This window comes from Xiphophorus maculatus, chromosome 5 (genome assembly GCF_002775205.1).
Source record: "Xiphophorus maculatus strain JP 163 A chromosome 5, X_maculatus-5.0-male, whole genome shotgun sequence".
Lineage (NCBI taxonomy): Eukaryota > Metazoa > Chordata > Actinopteri > Cyprinodontiformes > Poeciliidae > Xiphophorus > Xiphophorus maculatus.
This window is the reverse complement of record NC_036447.1, coordinates 11,749,646-11,766,966: the sequence shown is the minus strand read 5'-3', so window position 1 is coordinate 11,766,966 and position 17,321 is coordinate 11,749,646. Positions and strand designations below refer to the sequence as shown.

Here is a 17,321-nt window from a genome sequence, read left to right as displayed (position 1 = left end):
TATGACAATTTTCTTTTTTTAATTTCTACAATGCTTTAAACTATGGACATCTTTACTTACATTCCACAATTATAAACTACTTTCAGTTGATCTCTCACATATAACTCCAGTTTTTCACAAACCAAACTCTGAAGTTTGGGTTTGTAATAAGAAAAAACAAAAAAAGTAAAGGGGGTGGGAGTATCTTTACAAGGCTTTGAATATGACATTAGAACCTGTATGTGTTTGTGTTTCTGTATTTAGGTGGCAGCTGCTTTCGAAGGGTGCAGTTCACAGGATCCAAGTGAGGCTCATGTCAGCTCATCAGATCCAACCAGCAGCTGCTCTCAGAATAACTTCTGGTAAGATGTTTTCACTGGTATTTTTTATTTTTATTTTTTATTTCTGGTTTCACCACTAAGTCAAAGATAAAATCCCAGTGTTGATGATCCTTACAGTCCACGTGTTTATAAGACCATCAGTCTGGAGAGAGGTTTGTCAGGCCTGGGCTTCAGCATTGTGGGGGGGTTTGGCAGCCCTCATGGAGACCTGCCGATCTACGTGAAAACTATTTTCAGCAAGGTGAGAAACCAACTTGTGAAAGTGCGAATTTCAACACTGTGTCTTTGCATTGTTTATCTAGTCTGTTTATTTTAATGTGTGCCTTTGTAAGACATGGAAAACAGAAATTCCCATTGTCCTGCTCTGCTTTGTTACCAACCTATAGACAGAAATAAAAGGTAAACCGTTTGTTTGGATGAGTCCTGATGTTAGAGTTTCAATTTTAACAGGAGTATCTTACAAACTTCCGTTCCAGAAAAGTTAAAAGTTTCCTAAAACTGAAACGAAAACATTGATGTATACAAGGATGGCCCAAGGCTGTAGAGGGGCTTGAGCAGAATATGATTTAGGAGCCTCACTGATAATTGCTTATTATCTGCTGAGATGTATTTTTGAACAAATCAAATCCAAACTCAAAGCATCAATTTGTAGCTGCTTAACAATCAAACTGTGAAGATCATTCTTTGCACGTTTAAAAAGTGAACTTTCCAATTTCCTTAAATTTTAACATAAGACAATTTGTAATCTTTGAGTTTATCTATGTTGAAACCATTACATGAAATTTAATTGTATTCTCATTTCAATAAACAAGTTATAAAAGGATTACTTTTTATAATCCCACTGTTTTGTGGAAGTGGGCTTTGTTCTCTACAACAAATACATAATGAGATAAATACTCAGTAGTTTGTAGTCTGTGATTGGCCGTGGACTCTTCTATCTCTGCAGGGGGCAGCCATTGAGGACGGCAGGCTGAAACGAGGTGATCAGATCATTGCTGTGAATGGACACTGCCTGGAAGGTGTGACTCATGCAGAAGCTGTGGAAATCTTAAAAAAGACCAAAGGAACTGTAGTCTTAACTGTTCTCTCCTGAATAAAACTTAACTGTGTCCCAGCTTAAACACATGCATGACAGATACGTATAACTCCCTCTGCTGTTTTACTAGACAAGAAAACATATACAGTAGATGTACAGTAACTGTCTCCTCTAAAACTGCTCAAAGGTGAGGACCCAAATGTGGATGGTAAAGGGTATTTCAAGAAGACCAAATGCACCTTCAATGCCTTAGAAAAATAGACATACCTCATAAACTCTTCACATTTCACAAATTTATAAAAATCTTATTAGAAATGGCCCAAAAATAATTTTGAAATGAAAGGAAAAGAACACATGATTTATTTTCATAGAATAATCTGAAATGTGTGGCAAGATTTGTTTTTAACTTTTCTGTCCCAGCGTAATAAAATCACCCGGCAGCATGATGCTGCCATCGCCATTTAAAAACTTTGAAAAACTGTTGATCCTTTTTCTCGCGTCCAGTTGTGTTGATCTGTTTTACAGCCCCATACAATACAGCCACATTAAAATACATCAACGTTCTTTTGTTGTAATTTGACAAAATGTGACAAAGTTTTAAAGCCATGAATACTTTTGCAAGGTATCATTTACTTAATTTCTCTAAATACATAACACTGTTGAGGAAATCATCACAGCACAGTCAGAAACTGTTGTGTCAAACGTTTCTGGCGATTTATGTAACCATCTTGTCTTTATGTGCAGCACTCTTCATGGAAACATAACGGGCAACTTATAACCTTTGAATTTTAATAATCTGAGGTTCTGGCATTATTAAGCAATAAAAAAACAAAAATATCTGTCAGGGAACTACAACAAAAAACACACATGCAGTATTCACACTGTTAACTGACCTCTGTTAAGTCAAAGGGAACCTCCCAATATGCACAACATGCCAAGTGCTTCTGCCAATATTTTGTAAGGCAATAAGGTTAGAGGAGACTGTCTTTGAAGGCCTGATATTCATTTTTCTCTGTATTTCTGTACCACATTCATTTAAAATGTGTCATGGTTTCTTATATTCTGAATGTTGTACATGACTTGTGGATAGCTTTAATAACCATGTTACGTCTGGCAGTTAGAGTATCAACATGGTAAACTTTGTTTCTGCTTTTTAACACTTGTTGAATGTGTTTTTAGTGCAAAGTGCAGTCTATATTTAGTATTTGTTTTTTATGATTTAATTCACACTTTATTTTAATTGAAAACTATCTGTTTTAATTGTCTTTAAAGCCACAGCACTTACACTTGTGTGCATTATGTAGCTCTGTGTAACCGATTGTATTAAAAGTTCATTTATTAGTTTTTTTAAAAGAATCTAAGAGGTTTTTTTTTACTTTGCTGTGTAAAACACCCATAACCTTTTTTTCCCCTGCCTAACAATTGACCAGACTAAGTCTTTCCTATTAAGTTAGGATTACAATGCTTCTTTTTCCAAGATGCCAAAATATTGAGGATTTTTTTTCTTCAAACTCAAAGATTTACATAAAATATGTTTTTGTATTTGTTAGACATGCCTTTAATTTGTATGATTAGGGTCAATGGTTTTTCAATATTCTTCCACAGGCTTCTGACAATAGTCTGCTGGAGCTTTGACCCATTTATCCTGACAGAACTGATGTAATTGAGACAGCTTTATATCTAACAATATGCTTGGAGTGACGGTCATTTGGAGGACCCACTTCTGTCCAACCTTTAACTTCCTGTTCTGACCTGTGAGAGTTTGTGTTTTAATTTTTTTGTGTGTGTGTTCATTATTTGCTATGCCTTTCCATATCTAGCTCATTCCTTTGTTTTGTTTCTGTACAGGCTATTCTCTTATTTTTACGTAAGCCTTGAAGTTCCATTGTTTCCTGTTTTGTTTCCCACTGTTTTCATTAATTTTCTCCTCTTAGTTCCCCAGTTAGTACTCTCACTCAGCTGTTTAGCATTCCCTGATTAAACCCATCAGGTTTCTATGAAACCTCCCAACTTTGCTCCTTCTGCATTTCTTCCATTCTGCTGCCCTGGTTCAAAGTCCTGCTCTTCTTGCGTCCTCCCTGTAAGTTTGTTCAGCTGTTTCATTGCATCATGTAGCTTTTGCATTTTTAGTCTGAAATTTAGTCCTTCTTTAACCAAGCTTTCTTGCAGATGTTTTGAGATGTTGTTTCAACATTTCCACATGATGCTCTTTTAGCATGATGCCATTTATTTTGTGAAGTGCACTAGTCCCTTCTGCAGCCACATACTTCACTGTTGGGATGGTGTTCTTGAGCTTGTAATATTTCTGCCTTTTTCCTCTGTATGAAGCAGTGCTCATTATGGTCAAACATTCAAATTCTTTGGCCCTGAGATTTTTGCTACATTTGCAAGCTGGATATGCATTGTATTTTCGTTGCCTTAAAATATGTCCAGGTGGGCCTCCATTTAACTTATGAATCGACCAGTCAGAAGTTTACAAACAATGATGTTGTCATCATCTGAACTTTTATAAATTGATTTAGATTTAAGGTTTTCTTTAAGGGTGAATCTCTGAATTTTTAACAAAGTTTTCAGGTGTTCCCTAAGAACATATCACTTATTCTAGCAGTTTTTTTACTAATATTAACTTTGGTAATTTTAACCTAAAATAGGAAGAGTTTTGCTATTTCACCTGAGTGGGGGGCGAGGGGGGGCTTGCATGTCTTTTATTGCAGGTGTACCAGTGAAATAACATCTTAAATATGATGGTTTTAATATGAAAGAACACAGGGATGTGCCTTTGTAAAACGACTACCAGAAAAAAATAGAGCTCTCATTCAAACAGCAGATGAAATTGGTGACAACTTAACAAACAATACAATTGCACACAAATGTCTCATTTAGGAAAGTGGAGGCATCTCAGGAGAGCCTGTCTGCTGCCTTCGCATTAATCAAAGCCATCTGTTCACATTGCAAGCTTTACTGAAAACCAGCCATCACAGTCTGCTTTATCCTGGTCCAGATGAAGAATTGCTCTCCTCTTGGATGAGGCTTTTAAGATGGAGATCTGGCAAAAGGCTTGTTCATTTCAGATTTTTCCCTTCAAAAACTTTTTTTTCCCCCCCTGAATTTTGGCCCTTTGTTGCCTATCTTTGCCGCTGAGATTGCAAAGCTCACCAGTGAGTTTTGTGCTGCATCTTAAATTAAGATAACTCTCATGAGAATACACTTGAAAGGTACTAATGATCCTCCTTTCTCTGGAGGGTAGCAATGGCCGGGAAACTGTTCTGTGCATGACTGTCACATCTATTCATATTCATACATCCAGAGCAATGTGTCCCCCCCCCCCCCCCCCCCCCCCCCCGCCACTGTCACCTAGTGCTGTCCAAATGTCGATGGATCCAAATAAGAAAATCTTCACCATTCAGTTTGAGGCTCTTTTTCAGAGTACCATCCTACTCTGCAAAAATGCCAATCCAAGGTAATTCAATCCACTGCTGAGTCCTTAAAATCCGATTCCCCTCAAATTAATATAAAAATACCCCAAAGGGAATTCTGGCTGGAACTGGTGTACGCTCTGAAGGCTTAGGTTTAATTGCAGTGTACGTTTAGGCGCCACCACCTTCGTGTCATCCCTCAACTCCGAGTCTGGGTTGTCACGGGCAAATGAGCTGAACTGATTGGAACCTCAGTACACAGAAGCATGTATGCCCATGTCACTCATTTTAGCTCTGTGTCATAGCCTAAAGCTAGAAGTAATTATGCTCAGTCATGCAGTTATAGAAGAGAAGCAGAGTACATCCAGGAGGTTGGGAGTTATAAAGATTCAGCTGTTTTACCAAACAAGATAGGACAGGTAGAATATGGATTTTGGAGATGTAATCCTGAGCTGTGGCTTCATATGCTGAACTTTTATTAAATGGAAACTCTGTATATTAGACCTATTTTGGTTTAAAACTTTCATTTTTCCCTAATCAATAAAGTGAAGAACATTGTCTTGCAAAAAAAAAGTTTGTTTGCCACAATCACAAACCATCAATGTATTTTGATGTATTTTGTTGGTGTATGTGGTACATACACCAACACAAGGTAGAACATAACAGAGTTGGAAGGGAAATAAAACATGAAGAAGCAAGCTTGCATTTGTACTCACCTGCCTCTACTTAAATTCCTCTATAAAGAATTCTGAACCAACTGTGACTAAACTTCAGCCTAAATATGTCTGTTCCTCAAAAGGCTTAAAGTTTGTTAAACAAGTTTCACACAGAGATATTTTATAAAACAATGTACCAAGCTTTAAACAAAGGACCAATATTTAATCTTCCAAAAACAAAATATTTGTCTTGCTATTTTGATATCTAGAAAAGAACCAACTATTACAAAATCTAATCTAACTGGCTGTAGAAGAGCAGCAGAGATCCTCTACCCAGAGGAAGAGTCTGCTGACAGGACGGTACTCCATAAATGTGGCCTTTCTTATGTAGTAACAAGAATAAAGAATCCCTTAAAAAGTCCCAGTTCCTGTTTGGCTCAACCCATTAAAGGCCCACTGCAAACATGTACAAGAAGACTTTGACCTTTATGCAACATATTGTCTATTGCAGAAAACTAACACTGTACTACACCCTGAATAAACCATTCCCACAGGGAAACATGGTGTAGGCAACATCATGCTGTGGGGAAACAAGAAGAGGGATGTCTTAGAGATGGATGCAGCTAAATACGGGGCAATCCCAGAAGAACACCTGTGAAAGGGGCAAACTGAACTGGGGTGAAAGTTCAGATTCCATTCAGACAAAGTCCCTGAACATAGCCAGCCTGGATCAAAGCATTTTCATGTGGTAGACTGGTCCTGTGAGAAGCCAGGTCCAAATACAGTTGAGAATCTGTTGCATTACTTGAAAATAGATGTTCACAGATACTTTTCATCCAACTTGACAATGCTTTATCTATCTTGCATGACTTATACTTCTGCGAGGCAAAGAAGTGCTGAAAAATCCTTTTGCAGTTTTACTTTACTCCAATTATTTTATGTTCTCCTGTCTGTTAAATGCAACAATATAAAGCATGTTATAAAAAATGCCTCTTCGCCACAGTTACACTGCGAGACATCTCTTAAGGGGTTCATAAAGTCTGTGCTCAGGCTTTTAGGCTCCTAAAAAAAGCCACATGGGAATAGAAATTCTGTGGGCTGCATACATTTGTTTGGAGCTGCTCAATGTCTTGCGAGGCTATTGTATTTTCAGATAATCTGACGTAACACTTGGCTTTTACTGGCAAATAGAGAGGTCACAACACGAGAGAAGGAGGCTGCTCATTTAGTTGAATCTAGTGCCTGCAATATATTGCAGAATTCTTTTACAATGAACTGAAATGTTCATTGTAAACATTACTTACCAAAATATTGAAATGTAACACTCTTAAATATGAGGTTTTATTATTATTTTTCTTTTCCATGTACTGTGCAATTTGGGTGATTCAAATATAAAAGGTAGTTTGGTTGAATTATGTTCAAGTGTTTTCTCTCGCTGTAGAAAAAGAATGCACAAGATCTTCTACAAACTCATTTGCCCTAATTTAGCCTTCACACCTTGAAAATCTAGACAAATGTGAGCTATTGCAGTAACACTTCATATCCACATGAGGGCGATGTGTGTTCTGTTATCAAGACATTCCATATCTCTCTGAATTAACCATTCTTTATGTGGACGATTAACATTAAGTGGTGCGATTTGCCAGATGGCCCCAGGCTTTAGACAAATAAATTTGCACGTGCAGCAAAAGGGCTGTCTTAAGATCAGTCTGCGGTCTGTTCACACAGCCCTGCCTGTTTACTTAATGACAAGAATGGGTAAACAACAGAATGAGAGAAATGGGGACACAAACATCAGAGCAGCCTTTATGATGTGATCCATTAAACTTTAAGATAAACTGGCATAGTGTGAGCCGAATATGAGATTAAGATTGAGTTAAAGGATGCAAAGGTGTGAAACTGTGACATTGTGTGTAAATTATCAGATGTGTATCAGTAATGTAGCTATGTTCTATTTAGTAGTAGATCACAGACAGAAAGCACAGGTTCTGGGTATAAAACCACCTCCGCTTTATTAGAAGAGATTGGTAAATGAAAAAACGTCAGAAGGCCCTCTTCAGACAGAAGTGGACTCAGACAACAGACTGAGGCTTGTCCAGCCTCCTGTCCTCCTCTGAGTAACGCCTGTAGGTCTCTGCCAGCAGTGGCTCCAGGACTTCGGCCGAGCTGTGGGAGCGAGCACGCACAGCACAGGCGACAACCCCGCCCACAGCAGCGACAACCACCACTGCCACAACAATGGCCACCGTGATGATCTCAGACAGGGTGAGGGGACGAGCTGTGTAGGAAAGGAATGGAGGTGAGGTGAAACTGGGTCATTGGGTACAATGATTTAATGGATGAGTGTGTATGTGCTATTCACCTGGCCACTGGACCTCATACGAGTATCCCAGGTTTTCAGGGGCAGGGACAAACATCTCAGCATTGGTGACAGGAGGCCAAAAAGGAACCATGTTGAACCTGCGGTTGTGTCCAATTGGGGCGTTTTCTTCTGGATAAACTATTTCACCTACCGGCAGATGGTCACTGCTGTTACACGTCTTTCTTTCATCACAGCTGAATTTACTGTGCTTTGCAAATGTACACATATAGTTTGAACTTCAGCACATTGGTCACATTACAGCAATAATGTATATCCTGGACAACCAGTCCAACCAGCCAGTTCATCCCAGAACAACACAGAGACACTTTCAGCTGAAGTGAGTTCATAAGATTTTCTTCTTGCTACTCTTTCCAAAAAGGTTGGATCTGTTTAGTGAATCACTAAGAGTTTTCCTGTCACCAAATTTCAGTGTATGAGATGTGAATCTCTGCAGCTCATCCAGAGTTGCCATTGTAATCAAATCTACTTCTTTAATTATTTCTCTGCTTGACCAGCTTGTCAGATTAGGTGGACAGCCATGATTTTGTAGGTTTCCAGTTGTGCAAGACTCTTTTGATTTTCTGATGATGCTCGGTGAAATGCCTAAAGCTTTGAATATTTTCAGTAATAAACTTCTAACAAATTCACACAGCATCTGAATTTGTGCTGGGATTAAAATACAAAGGTGAACTCAATTTATCAAGTAGGTGACTTCTGTAGGCACTTAAATGCACTGGATATCAGAATAGAGTGCTAAATATAAACGTGCACCATTTTGTTTTTTATCATTGTGAACAATTTTGAAACCCAGAGATATTTTTTTTTCTTTCACTTGATAATTATTCTCTGCTTCGTGTTAGAATACCACATAACAACCCAGGAATATAGATTGAACATCATATTTGTGAGAAGGGAAATATAATTTAGAGGTCTGAATACTTTTCCAAGAAATTGCAAGCGAATGAGCCTGGACTCTTGAGTGTACCTGGCTGATGCCTGCGGAGCCACTCGTCGAACACTGCATCGGTGAAAGTGTGCAGCAAGACAAAGATGGGATCATTAGGAGATAGGTGAGTCTGTCCACCTGTCCCGTTGAGAAAGAGGTGAGCTAGATTGTGGAGGCTGCGGATGACGGGGTCGTACATCCCCTGGGGGGCACTGTAGCCTAGTTAAAAACAGAACAACAAAAGAGAGAAAAGAAATGAAATCACTGATTTACCAAAATTAGGAACAGCAAATGCTGTCTTGGAGCTAACCATATGTGCATGTGGGTGGAGGATTGAAGGAGAGAGAGTTTCTGGCTTGAGTTTTCATCTCGATATTTTCACACGTAAACTTCAGCTTTATTTCCTGTGCAACTGAAGTGCAGTTTTCTCTTTCTGTTGATGAGGTAATGTCGATGCTGCTTTAGTCGTAAATAATAGCTGATGGCTGGATACCTTCAATGCTGTTCCTGAAGCTCTCAGAAGAGGTGGAGTAGTAAGGTGGAGTGTCGAAAGTATTAAGCTCCAGACAGTCCAGCACATCCTGGGGCTCCGGCAACCTCTGCACCATGGGTCGCGCCACGTTGCCTGCTGGGTTCCTCCTGATTGGACTGCTCTCAGTACCTTCAGGATAAAGATAACACACAAGGACAGAGACAAGGTTGCTTGAATCAAGCAAAAATAAATTCCAGTTATATAGTTATGTCTTTAAATTTTTATACTCTGACAGAATTTCTGCTTTTGTGGATATTTTTGGGCTACTTCACGAATTATCATACAAGAAGATTTCTTTCAATGAAGGTTAGTGGCTGGGGGGATATTTATAGTCAAGTTATTCTGTTTGCTGTTTTTTATTCATAAGAACAGAAACTACCAAAGTCACCTGCATCTAAGGGACATAGATGGACAGCATCACTGATGTACAGTAGCTGTGGATAAAGCACTTTCTCAGAGGTCATACCTTCCCAATGTTCTTGGCAAAAGCCCCAAGTTCTTGCAAATTCTTTGGCTGTCTTTTGAAATCTCAAAGTAGTTCAATGATTGCAATGTTAGCAGATTGAGATGGCCATTCCTCCAACTTTTTTTGATCAGACATTGTGCTTTTGCATTATTGCCAGGTTGAAAACTTCAAGATTTGATAAAAGTTCTCTTTGTTTCACATTCCTAAAACATTAGAGATTCACCTCTGTTTCACAGTAGATGTGGTGATCAGTGAACGCTTCATTGGCCATAAAGATTTTTGTTTTCATAACCCAAAATTACTTTACACCACAGGTTGTGAAGCTTATTGGTCTTTTTGTCACAGTGAAGGCTTTCTTCTGGAAAGGCATTCGGCATTAAAAAACCCCTCTTTTTTCCCCCGTTTACTTAATAGCCGCTTTACTTTTCCCATTACTTGAAATCAACAATATCAATACACCAGGTGATCTATAGAGAACCCAAAAACTCGCTGACTTTTTTTTGTCCAGCACCAATCTAATCAAACAAAACAGGTGAGGGGTGTATTTAAACTTGTGTGTGTGTTAACTTGTAAGTAGATCATAATGGAACAAATTCAAGGTTATGATCTAGATCACTTGGGCAGTTGTACTCAAGATTTTAGGAAGACCAAATACAACTGTTTAACACTGAATAGTTTCACCTGAATGCTCAATGTGAGTAGTCAAAAAGTTTTTGTTTGAACTCTGAAAAATGGCAAAACAAATCTAGTATTCTACCAGGGTATGTAAACTTAGGAGCACAGCTGGATATCATTTACTGTCTACTTCTATGTGGTACATTGCAGCAGTAAGATCAGTCTTAGGCATGACAGGATGGCAGATAAATTTATTTGAATCGAACTCAACAGTAGTGTGTGGGGGCTTTAGAACCGAAGTTTTCTTCTTTCTTCTCTCTCCTGCACTCGTGATCTGCGTCTTTCTTTTCTCTCCTACATGCGAGCAGGGGGGCTACATAAATGGGTTATGTGTGTTTGAAGATTATTCCCTGAGATCAAAAGAACTGTAGACTTGCTACATTCCTGTCTTCAACAAGCAGATGCACAAATGAGGCAACCCCATTGCCGCCACCCCCCCCCAACCCATTTAAGGAGCAGTTGCTTGTTAGTGCGGGAATTACCAGACCTGTCAAGACTCTCCATGGAAAAGAATGAACACTCATATGTCGATCACTTGTATTTTTAACTACTTCAGTCACCCCCACCCCCTTATGTGTTTTGACAAAATGAGATGTGACTCAATTCCATACAAAAAGAAAACTTTTAAAAAAGCAAAGAAAGTGACTAATCTCCTGGAATGAGAGCTGATCCCAATACATTCAATCACTTTTAGCAGCTCATGTAGCTTTAACATATCAAGTCACAAAAGTCTTTTATTCTATTCCAAAGTCGTGTGACCTATTGTGAAAACAAGAAAATTACAGAAAGCGCCATTGTCCTCTAGTGGGGAAATATTCCAAACTCTGTGTGCTCTAGTGCAGCCCAGAAGGCAAACTCTGACAACCAGAGTAGTTTCAAACAAACTGTTAATAGCCAGCAGTACTGAATTTAGCACAACAGCTGTGAGGTATTATTTATAGCAGCTTATGTTCTACATGCTCTCTTTACAAGCTTTTTGCCCTCTTTTTTTGGATGCAGCTGAGACGATGTTGTACATCAGCAGCACCGCTCGCCTGAAGGCGAGTGTTTGTGCGGTGTAACTGGCTTTTTACTGTTGCAGACGGTGCCCAGTGCGTCGTAGTCCTCCACGCTCTCGCAGATGACTCTCCACTGAGAGAACACGGAGTTGGGGCTTATGGAGTTCATGTCGAAGGCACTCCTCGCTCCCAGCAGGTCGTCAGTGCAGATGTCACATTCGCTGCCGCCGATAGCAAAGTTCCAGTATGGCAGAGCAAAGGTGGGATCACCCAGCATATCCTGCTCAGTTGACATGAGGGCAAAATTATGGATGGGTGGATTAAATGATTAATACTAATACGTATAATACATTTTTTGTTGAATATATCTTATTGCATTATTTTTAAGGATAGTCATGAGAAGTTGATTGATGTTTATGGCCTTCACTAATGACCAACCAGTCAGAAAAAAAATCCAAACTGGTTAGTGCACCATTACATAGCACTACTACATTATGATGAGAACAACACTCTTTACTACCGTGTTGTTAAGTGGAAAACAAGATATTTAAAAATTATGTAATTAAATAGAGATGTTGAAACTATTCGATAGCAAACTATTTTTTACAACAAACCAAGAACTCTCAAGTTTTGTAACAATACAAAGGTGGGAAAATTTAAGCTAATATCAGAAGCATTTTTGCTTTGTTTTGTCTTTTTTGACCTTTCAGCCTTTGTCACCGAATGTATTGGATTCAAAAATGGTGGCTTTTTTTTGGGAGGGGTGGGGGGTTAATGTCAAGTTAAGGTCTCATTTCTTTTGGTATACAAAAACACCAGGGAAGCAGGTGTTTTTGTAACACTAGCCCGTACTAGGGATGCTCCGATCAAGATTTTTGCTGCCGATTCCGATCATCCATGAAGCCGATCTCTGCCGATCGCCTGTAATGGCTGTTTATTTTTCGGTTTAGGTATAAATAATACTATGTTATCTGTTATCTGGAAAAATGGAAAATTATCTGTCAATAAATTCACCTCATTTATAATCTATTATTTAGACATAATAGATAGATTTTAATACATATCTAAAATCTTTTTTTTTTTTTTTTTTTTTTTTTTGTAAGTTACATGCTGCAGCTTTAAGCTGACATTCGGTGTGAGAATTCACGGTCTGGTGGAGATTGAGCGGCGCTCCGTCTGTGAAATATTACTACCAGTACCAACAGCAGAACCAGCGTCTTACACCGCCAGCCCTTCGACTTGAATTATTTTTCGGGTTATTTGTTTAGCTTTCTGACAGTCATGCTAATCCTGGTGAGTGTTGGTAATTGAGCGCTGCTTTACCTGTTATCTGGCCGTTGCGGATGTCGTTTTTTGACTACAGTGAGCCTCGATATAGCCAAACTCCGTCAAGTGCTTGTTTTATAAATGCCATATTAGATTCGTTGTGTTGATGCATTTTGACGTGCTTCATTCCCGCCTCGAGGTAATTTTCGAGAAGGACATCGCTGCAGCAACCAGAAAGGGGCGGGGACGGACCGCTGTCAGTCTCATACCTTATTTGGAAATGGGACCATTGCACTCCGGAAGTGAAGGGGGCGCTATTGCCTATATTATGCGCGGTCTCCCGTTTTTATTTTCTTTTGAAATCTGAGATATATCTTCACCTTTAGGAAAGAGTTCCACTCTTAGCATGTATTTGAACTTCTCTCTTTTATTTACTTCAGCGCAGCTCACAGTTCTTAACAAATTCTGTAGCTTTCTGTGTACTTCTAAATCTGCTCCTTAGTTGCATCTATTCGGGCCTGCTACTGCCTCTAGTGGCGTGGGGGTGGTAACACAACTAATATAATTGCATTACTAAATCAGAATACCACAAAGTCTTTATAATTTATTATTAAATCTGGCATTACTGGAACCGTAAAAGATAAAGTTTACTCGATGCACAAATTATTGATATTGTGATTCTACGAATGAGTTTTATTTTGTCGTTTTAGAGTCGAAGAAAAAATTTCACCTTGACTCACCTTGACTGAAGAAAGACTCATTAGTTTAACCATAATTTTTCCTTTATATAAGACTCTACCAACAAAAAGTATCAGAATAATATACATGGCACAGTAAAAATAAAAATGTGAATTATTCCTTGTTTCTGTTTAATAACCCTGGTTATCCGTCTGTGAACCTAATTAATTTGTTCGTTACTGACTTTTGCTCAATTAAATTTCTTATGTATACATGGTAAATGGTATTCTTATTATAGTTGATCATGTTGTTTTTCATGTCTTATTTCTTTTGTTCCTCCTATAATTGATGGAGATATGTAGATATTATTTATAATGTATGAAGGTATTGTTTATGTTACCTAATTAGTTCTAGATCCTGAAGAAAATGGAAAAAATATGGTGTTTTAGAAGATCATTTATCTTTTAAGTTGCCAGTAATGGCGAAGTTATTAGTAAATAATAAAGACCGTGAATTCTCGTTTAGTGACGTAATTATATTAGTTTACCAACCCCACGCCACTAGAGGCAATAGCAGGCCCAAAAAGATGAGACTAAGAAGCAGATTTAGAAGTACACTACTTTAGAATTAGTACTTCTAAAGTACTAATTCTGTACTTTAGAAGTACGGAATTTGCTAAGAACTGTGAGCTGCGCTGAAGTAAATAAAAGAGAGAAGTTCAAATACATGCTAAGAGTGAAACTCAAAATAAAAACGGGAGGCCGCGGATAATATAGGAAATGGCGCCCCCTTCACTTCCGGAGTGCAATGGTCCCATTTCCAAATAAGGTATGAGACTGACAGCGGTCCGTCCCCGCCCCTTTCTGTTTGCTGCCGCGACACTCAAACGTCCCCATTCACTGAGAGAGCGTTCAAGTTCCACACGACAGGATTGGTTCCCGCGCGCTTGGCCATGTGAAGGAAAGAGGAAATAAGCTGCACACAGGGTGCGAAGTGAGATAAACGTGATCGGCAACAAGAGACAGTGATCGGCGATCACCTATCATACATGTTTTCAAGGAAATCGGTGGCCAATCGATCGGCACACCTCTAAGGTATACCATTATACCAGCTAGCATAGTAGGACATTCTAACTGCTGTACAAGCTACACCAGCTAGCATATTATAGCATGCTAGCTGGTATACCACTTATATCGTAATCTAATCTTTAGATTGAATCTGCTGGTGGTGGGAAGCCTAGAAAGACTAGTTCTGAATAATGTTCTGAGATCTTATGTTATCATTTACAAATGGCTAAAATCAGCCATTTGTAAAATCAGTGTGTCAAGCCACACTGCAATATCAACCTCTGCACACACCCTAACATCCCCACTTTCTCCTTCTTACCTGCATGTCTCTCTCCAGTTGCAGCAGATGAAATCGATGCCAGGTGACAAAACCTGGACCTTCATGTGAGAAATCCACACCTCCAAAACTAGCCTGGCCCGGTCCAAGGTACGTCTTACTGACAGAGTAGTAGTGGCTCCAAACAAAATAGTTGTAAATGGTGATATTCTGAAACTGCGTGCTGTTGCTATCGGGTCCAAACACTTCCTGGTACCTGAGATACGTGAAGAACACAGTTCATTAAAGTTCATGAAGCATCAGATGATTATTTCTACTTTTATAGCCATGTCTGAACTTTTTCACAGGAAGACAAGGACACTTTGGTACCCACAAGAAATTTAAAAAGCTTTTTGCTTTCATTTTTACTTTTATTGCTGTTTTCTCAGCCAAACAATAACTTAATCTATGCTAGCTAAAGCTGTCGACTGTATTACCTTGAACTCATCAGGTAATAATAGTTATTCCTCACATTCCTCCTCACTAGAGTCGGTGTGTTAGGACTTGAACAAACTTTTCGATTTAGTGAGAAGCAGTCCTTTTACAAAATAAAACACAATACATTCCTGAGATTTTAAAGGTTATGTGTGGCTGTTTGGGAATTTTCCATACAGATGATCTGTTCATCAGGCTAATTGATACAGCTGCCGGCATTCTAATAATTTCATTTGAACCAGAACTTGGTTAGGATTACAGAGTCACATTTAAACAACGGCCTCTTGTAAAAGTGCAGACATTTAATATCTGCTAATGTATAGTTGTAGAGCTAATCTGGGGGTTCGGCTATTTAATTGTTTGCCTTCCAGCAACATTTGAATTTCTTCCCTTTTCTGTTCTTTTATGGAAATCCAAATACTTTTTCTCTTTTGAAATCTTGTACGTGTGACTAAACTCATAATGTTATAAAACTATGACTTACCTTCTTGTGCAGATGACCAGGTCAGGATGAACTGTCTTTTTAGCTTGGTCTAAGGCATTTACAAAAGCCTGCTTCTCAGCTGTGCTCATCTGCATGACATTCCTCCTCACTAGAGTCAGGTTGGCAGGACAGAGAGAGAGGGAGACGGGGAGAGAGAGAGAAAAGTAAATGTTAATAACATTTACCATTTGTATTCTTTATCTTCAGTTGATAAAATGCTCTCTTAATCTCAGAAGCTGATGTGATTGACTTGTGAAGTTCTAAAGGGCATACCAGGACACACTGCATTGTCTTGAATTTTAAAGACTAGACAGAATCGATTTTCTTACCTACAGAGATCCTCTGATCACAGTTTGGCCCAGTCAAACCATGCTTGCAGCGTCCACAGTTGTAGCCGCTGAAGTTGCCATTACACTGGCAGGTCCGGTTGAAGAATCTCAGAGGCCACCTCTCCCTGTCATCACGACCTGCATACGGGTACTGTGGCCCGTGGCGACGACTATCAGCAGCAATTGTCACACATTGCCCTCTTCCTGTGCTGGAGCCACACTCATCCCCTGCTACGCCTGTAGGGGATGGACAACACTGGCCGCTCCGAAGCCCCTCGGGAGTGATGCACTCTCGAGGGAACTGGGCCCAAGCGAGGCTGGCACACAAGGTCACCACGAGTGGACCCACAATCCACACGCTAACACATTCCAGTTCAATTTGCGACAGATTAGAAAGAAAAGACAAAGTTAGTTCAGACATTTTAAATACTAAGATTATGATGCTTTATACCTTTTAAAAATCTTCGTCACAGATCTGAAGCAATACTATCTGAAGCAAAAAAGCTATTCAACACTAAACTGACACACACTCCACATAAGCTCCACAATAACACAGTGGGTATGCATTCTTTTGTTGAAGCCAGTTGACTCAACATAATCATCAAACCTTAACTTCATAGACGCCCCAGCAGGCAGTGAAAGTCATTATTCATAATTCACAATCCCATTAGCCTTCCAACGTAACAAGCTCAAACGCTTTCAACAGTAGCTCATGAGAGATGATTTCCTCCCTTTCTTTTTGTAGTTGGATTTGCTTGTCTTTTGAAGCTTATAGATTAGGAATGAATGGAGTGACTAATGACTTTGGAGCAGAAAATGGAGATAATAAGATCTCAAGGAAATTACCAATGAAAACAAAATGGTGATGGTTTACATCTTTATATCTTGATAGTCTCTAATCTCCATACAGCATAGTCTCCTAATGATTGCCAAGGTGTTGAAGCGGTCATTCTTTTATTAAAAGGTAAGATCTTTAGTTGATTATAGTACTTTAGAAAAAAGCAGATAACATAACATGGTCCCCTACCTCTGATGATGCATGCTGCTCCTCTGTTTGCAAAATTGTGACCCTTCGCCCAAAGAATCAGCCCATTTCTCTGATTCATCTTAAATAGCTTTGGACACATGACCGGACTTTTGTAGAGCTGGAGCCAGCCTGCTCACACACATCCACGAGTGCAGTGTTTTACAAGGCAGGTCGCACACAACAATTGAGGATATCTAAACAGTAGAGATACTTTTTTTTTCCAACATTTGTTCGCACGCCTTGTGATCATAGCTCCAAAGATCGCACTGTGTGTGATCACTCGCAGAAAAATGCAGTGAGACAGAATTCCTA

The 17,321-nt window shown here is 39.1% G+C and overlaps 2 protein-coding genes across 6 annotated transcripts in view; one reads left to right on the top strand and one right to left on the bottom strand.

Annotated features, from left to right (window-relative positions):
* Window positions 1–2,668, top strand: part of LOC102219499 (multiple PDZ domain protein-like) — a 60,451-nt gene extending 57,783 nt beyond the window's left edge. For all 5 annotated transcript variants that reach the window (XM_023333106.1, XM_023333107.1, XM_023333105.1 and 2 more), the window contains 3 exons: window positions 244–341; window positions 438–561; window positions 1,267–2,668. In XM_023333106.1, the coding sequence (XP_023188874.1) occupies window positions 244–341; window positions 438–561; window positions 1,267–1,413 (369 nt within the window). In that variant the 3' untranslated portion in view covers window positions 1,414–2,668. The remainder of the gene's footprint in view (window positions 1–243; window positions 342–437; window positions 562–1,266) is intronic.
* Window positions 2,669–7,414: 4,746 nt separating this feature from the next.
* On the bottom strand, window positions 7,415–17,127 carry LOC102219238 (5,6-dihydroxyindole-2-carboxylic acid oxidase-like). The gene is made up of 9 exons (XM_005805033.3): window positions 17,010–17,127; window positions 15,983–16,341; window positions 15,654–15,762; window positions 14,738–14,951; window positions 11,483–11,687; window positions 9,230–9,397; window positions 8,776–8,955; window positions 7,791–7,937; window positions 7,415–7,706 (listed from the first exon to the last, which is right to left on the bottom strand). Exons 1-9 carry the CDS (start codon window positions 17,021–17,023, stop codon window positions 7,501–7,503), a joined length of 1,602 nt encoding a protein of 533 aa, XP_005805090.2. The 5' UTR covers window positions 17,024–17,127; the 3' UTR covers window positions 7,415–7,500.
* Window positions 17,128–17,321: the final 194 nt, after the last annotated feature.

Coding starts and splice junctions, on each gene's coding strand:
- LOC102219238 (XM_005805033.3), bottom strand. Junction 15,763..15,982: donor TGATCAGAGGATCTCTGTAG/GTAAGAAAATCG, acceptor ACCTGACTCTAG/TGAGGAGGAATGTCATGCAG. Junction 8,956..9,229: donor CTTCAGGAACAGCATTGAAG/GTATCCAGCCAT, acceptor GTTTTTAACTAG/GCTACAGTGCCCCCCAGGGG.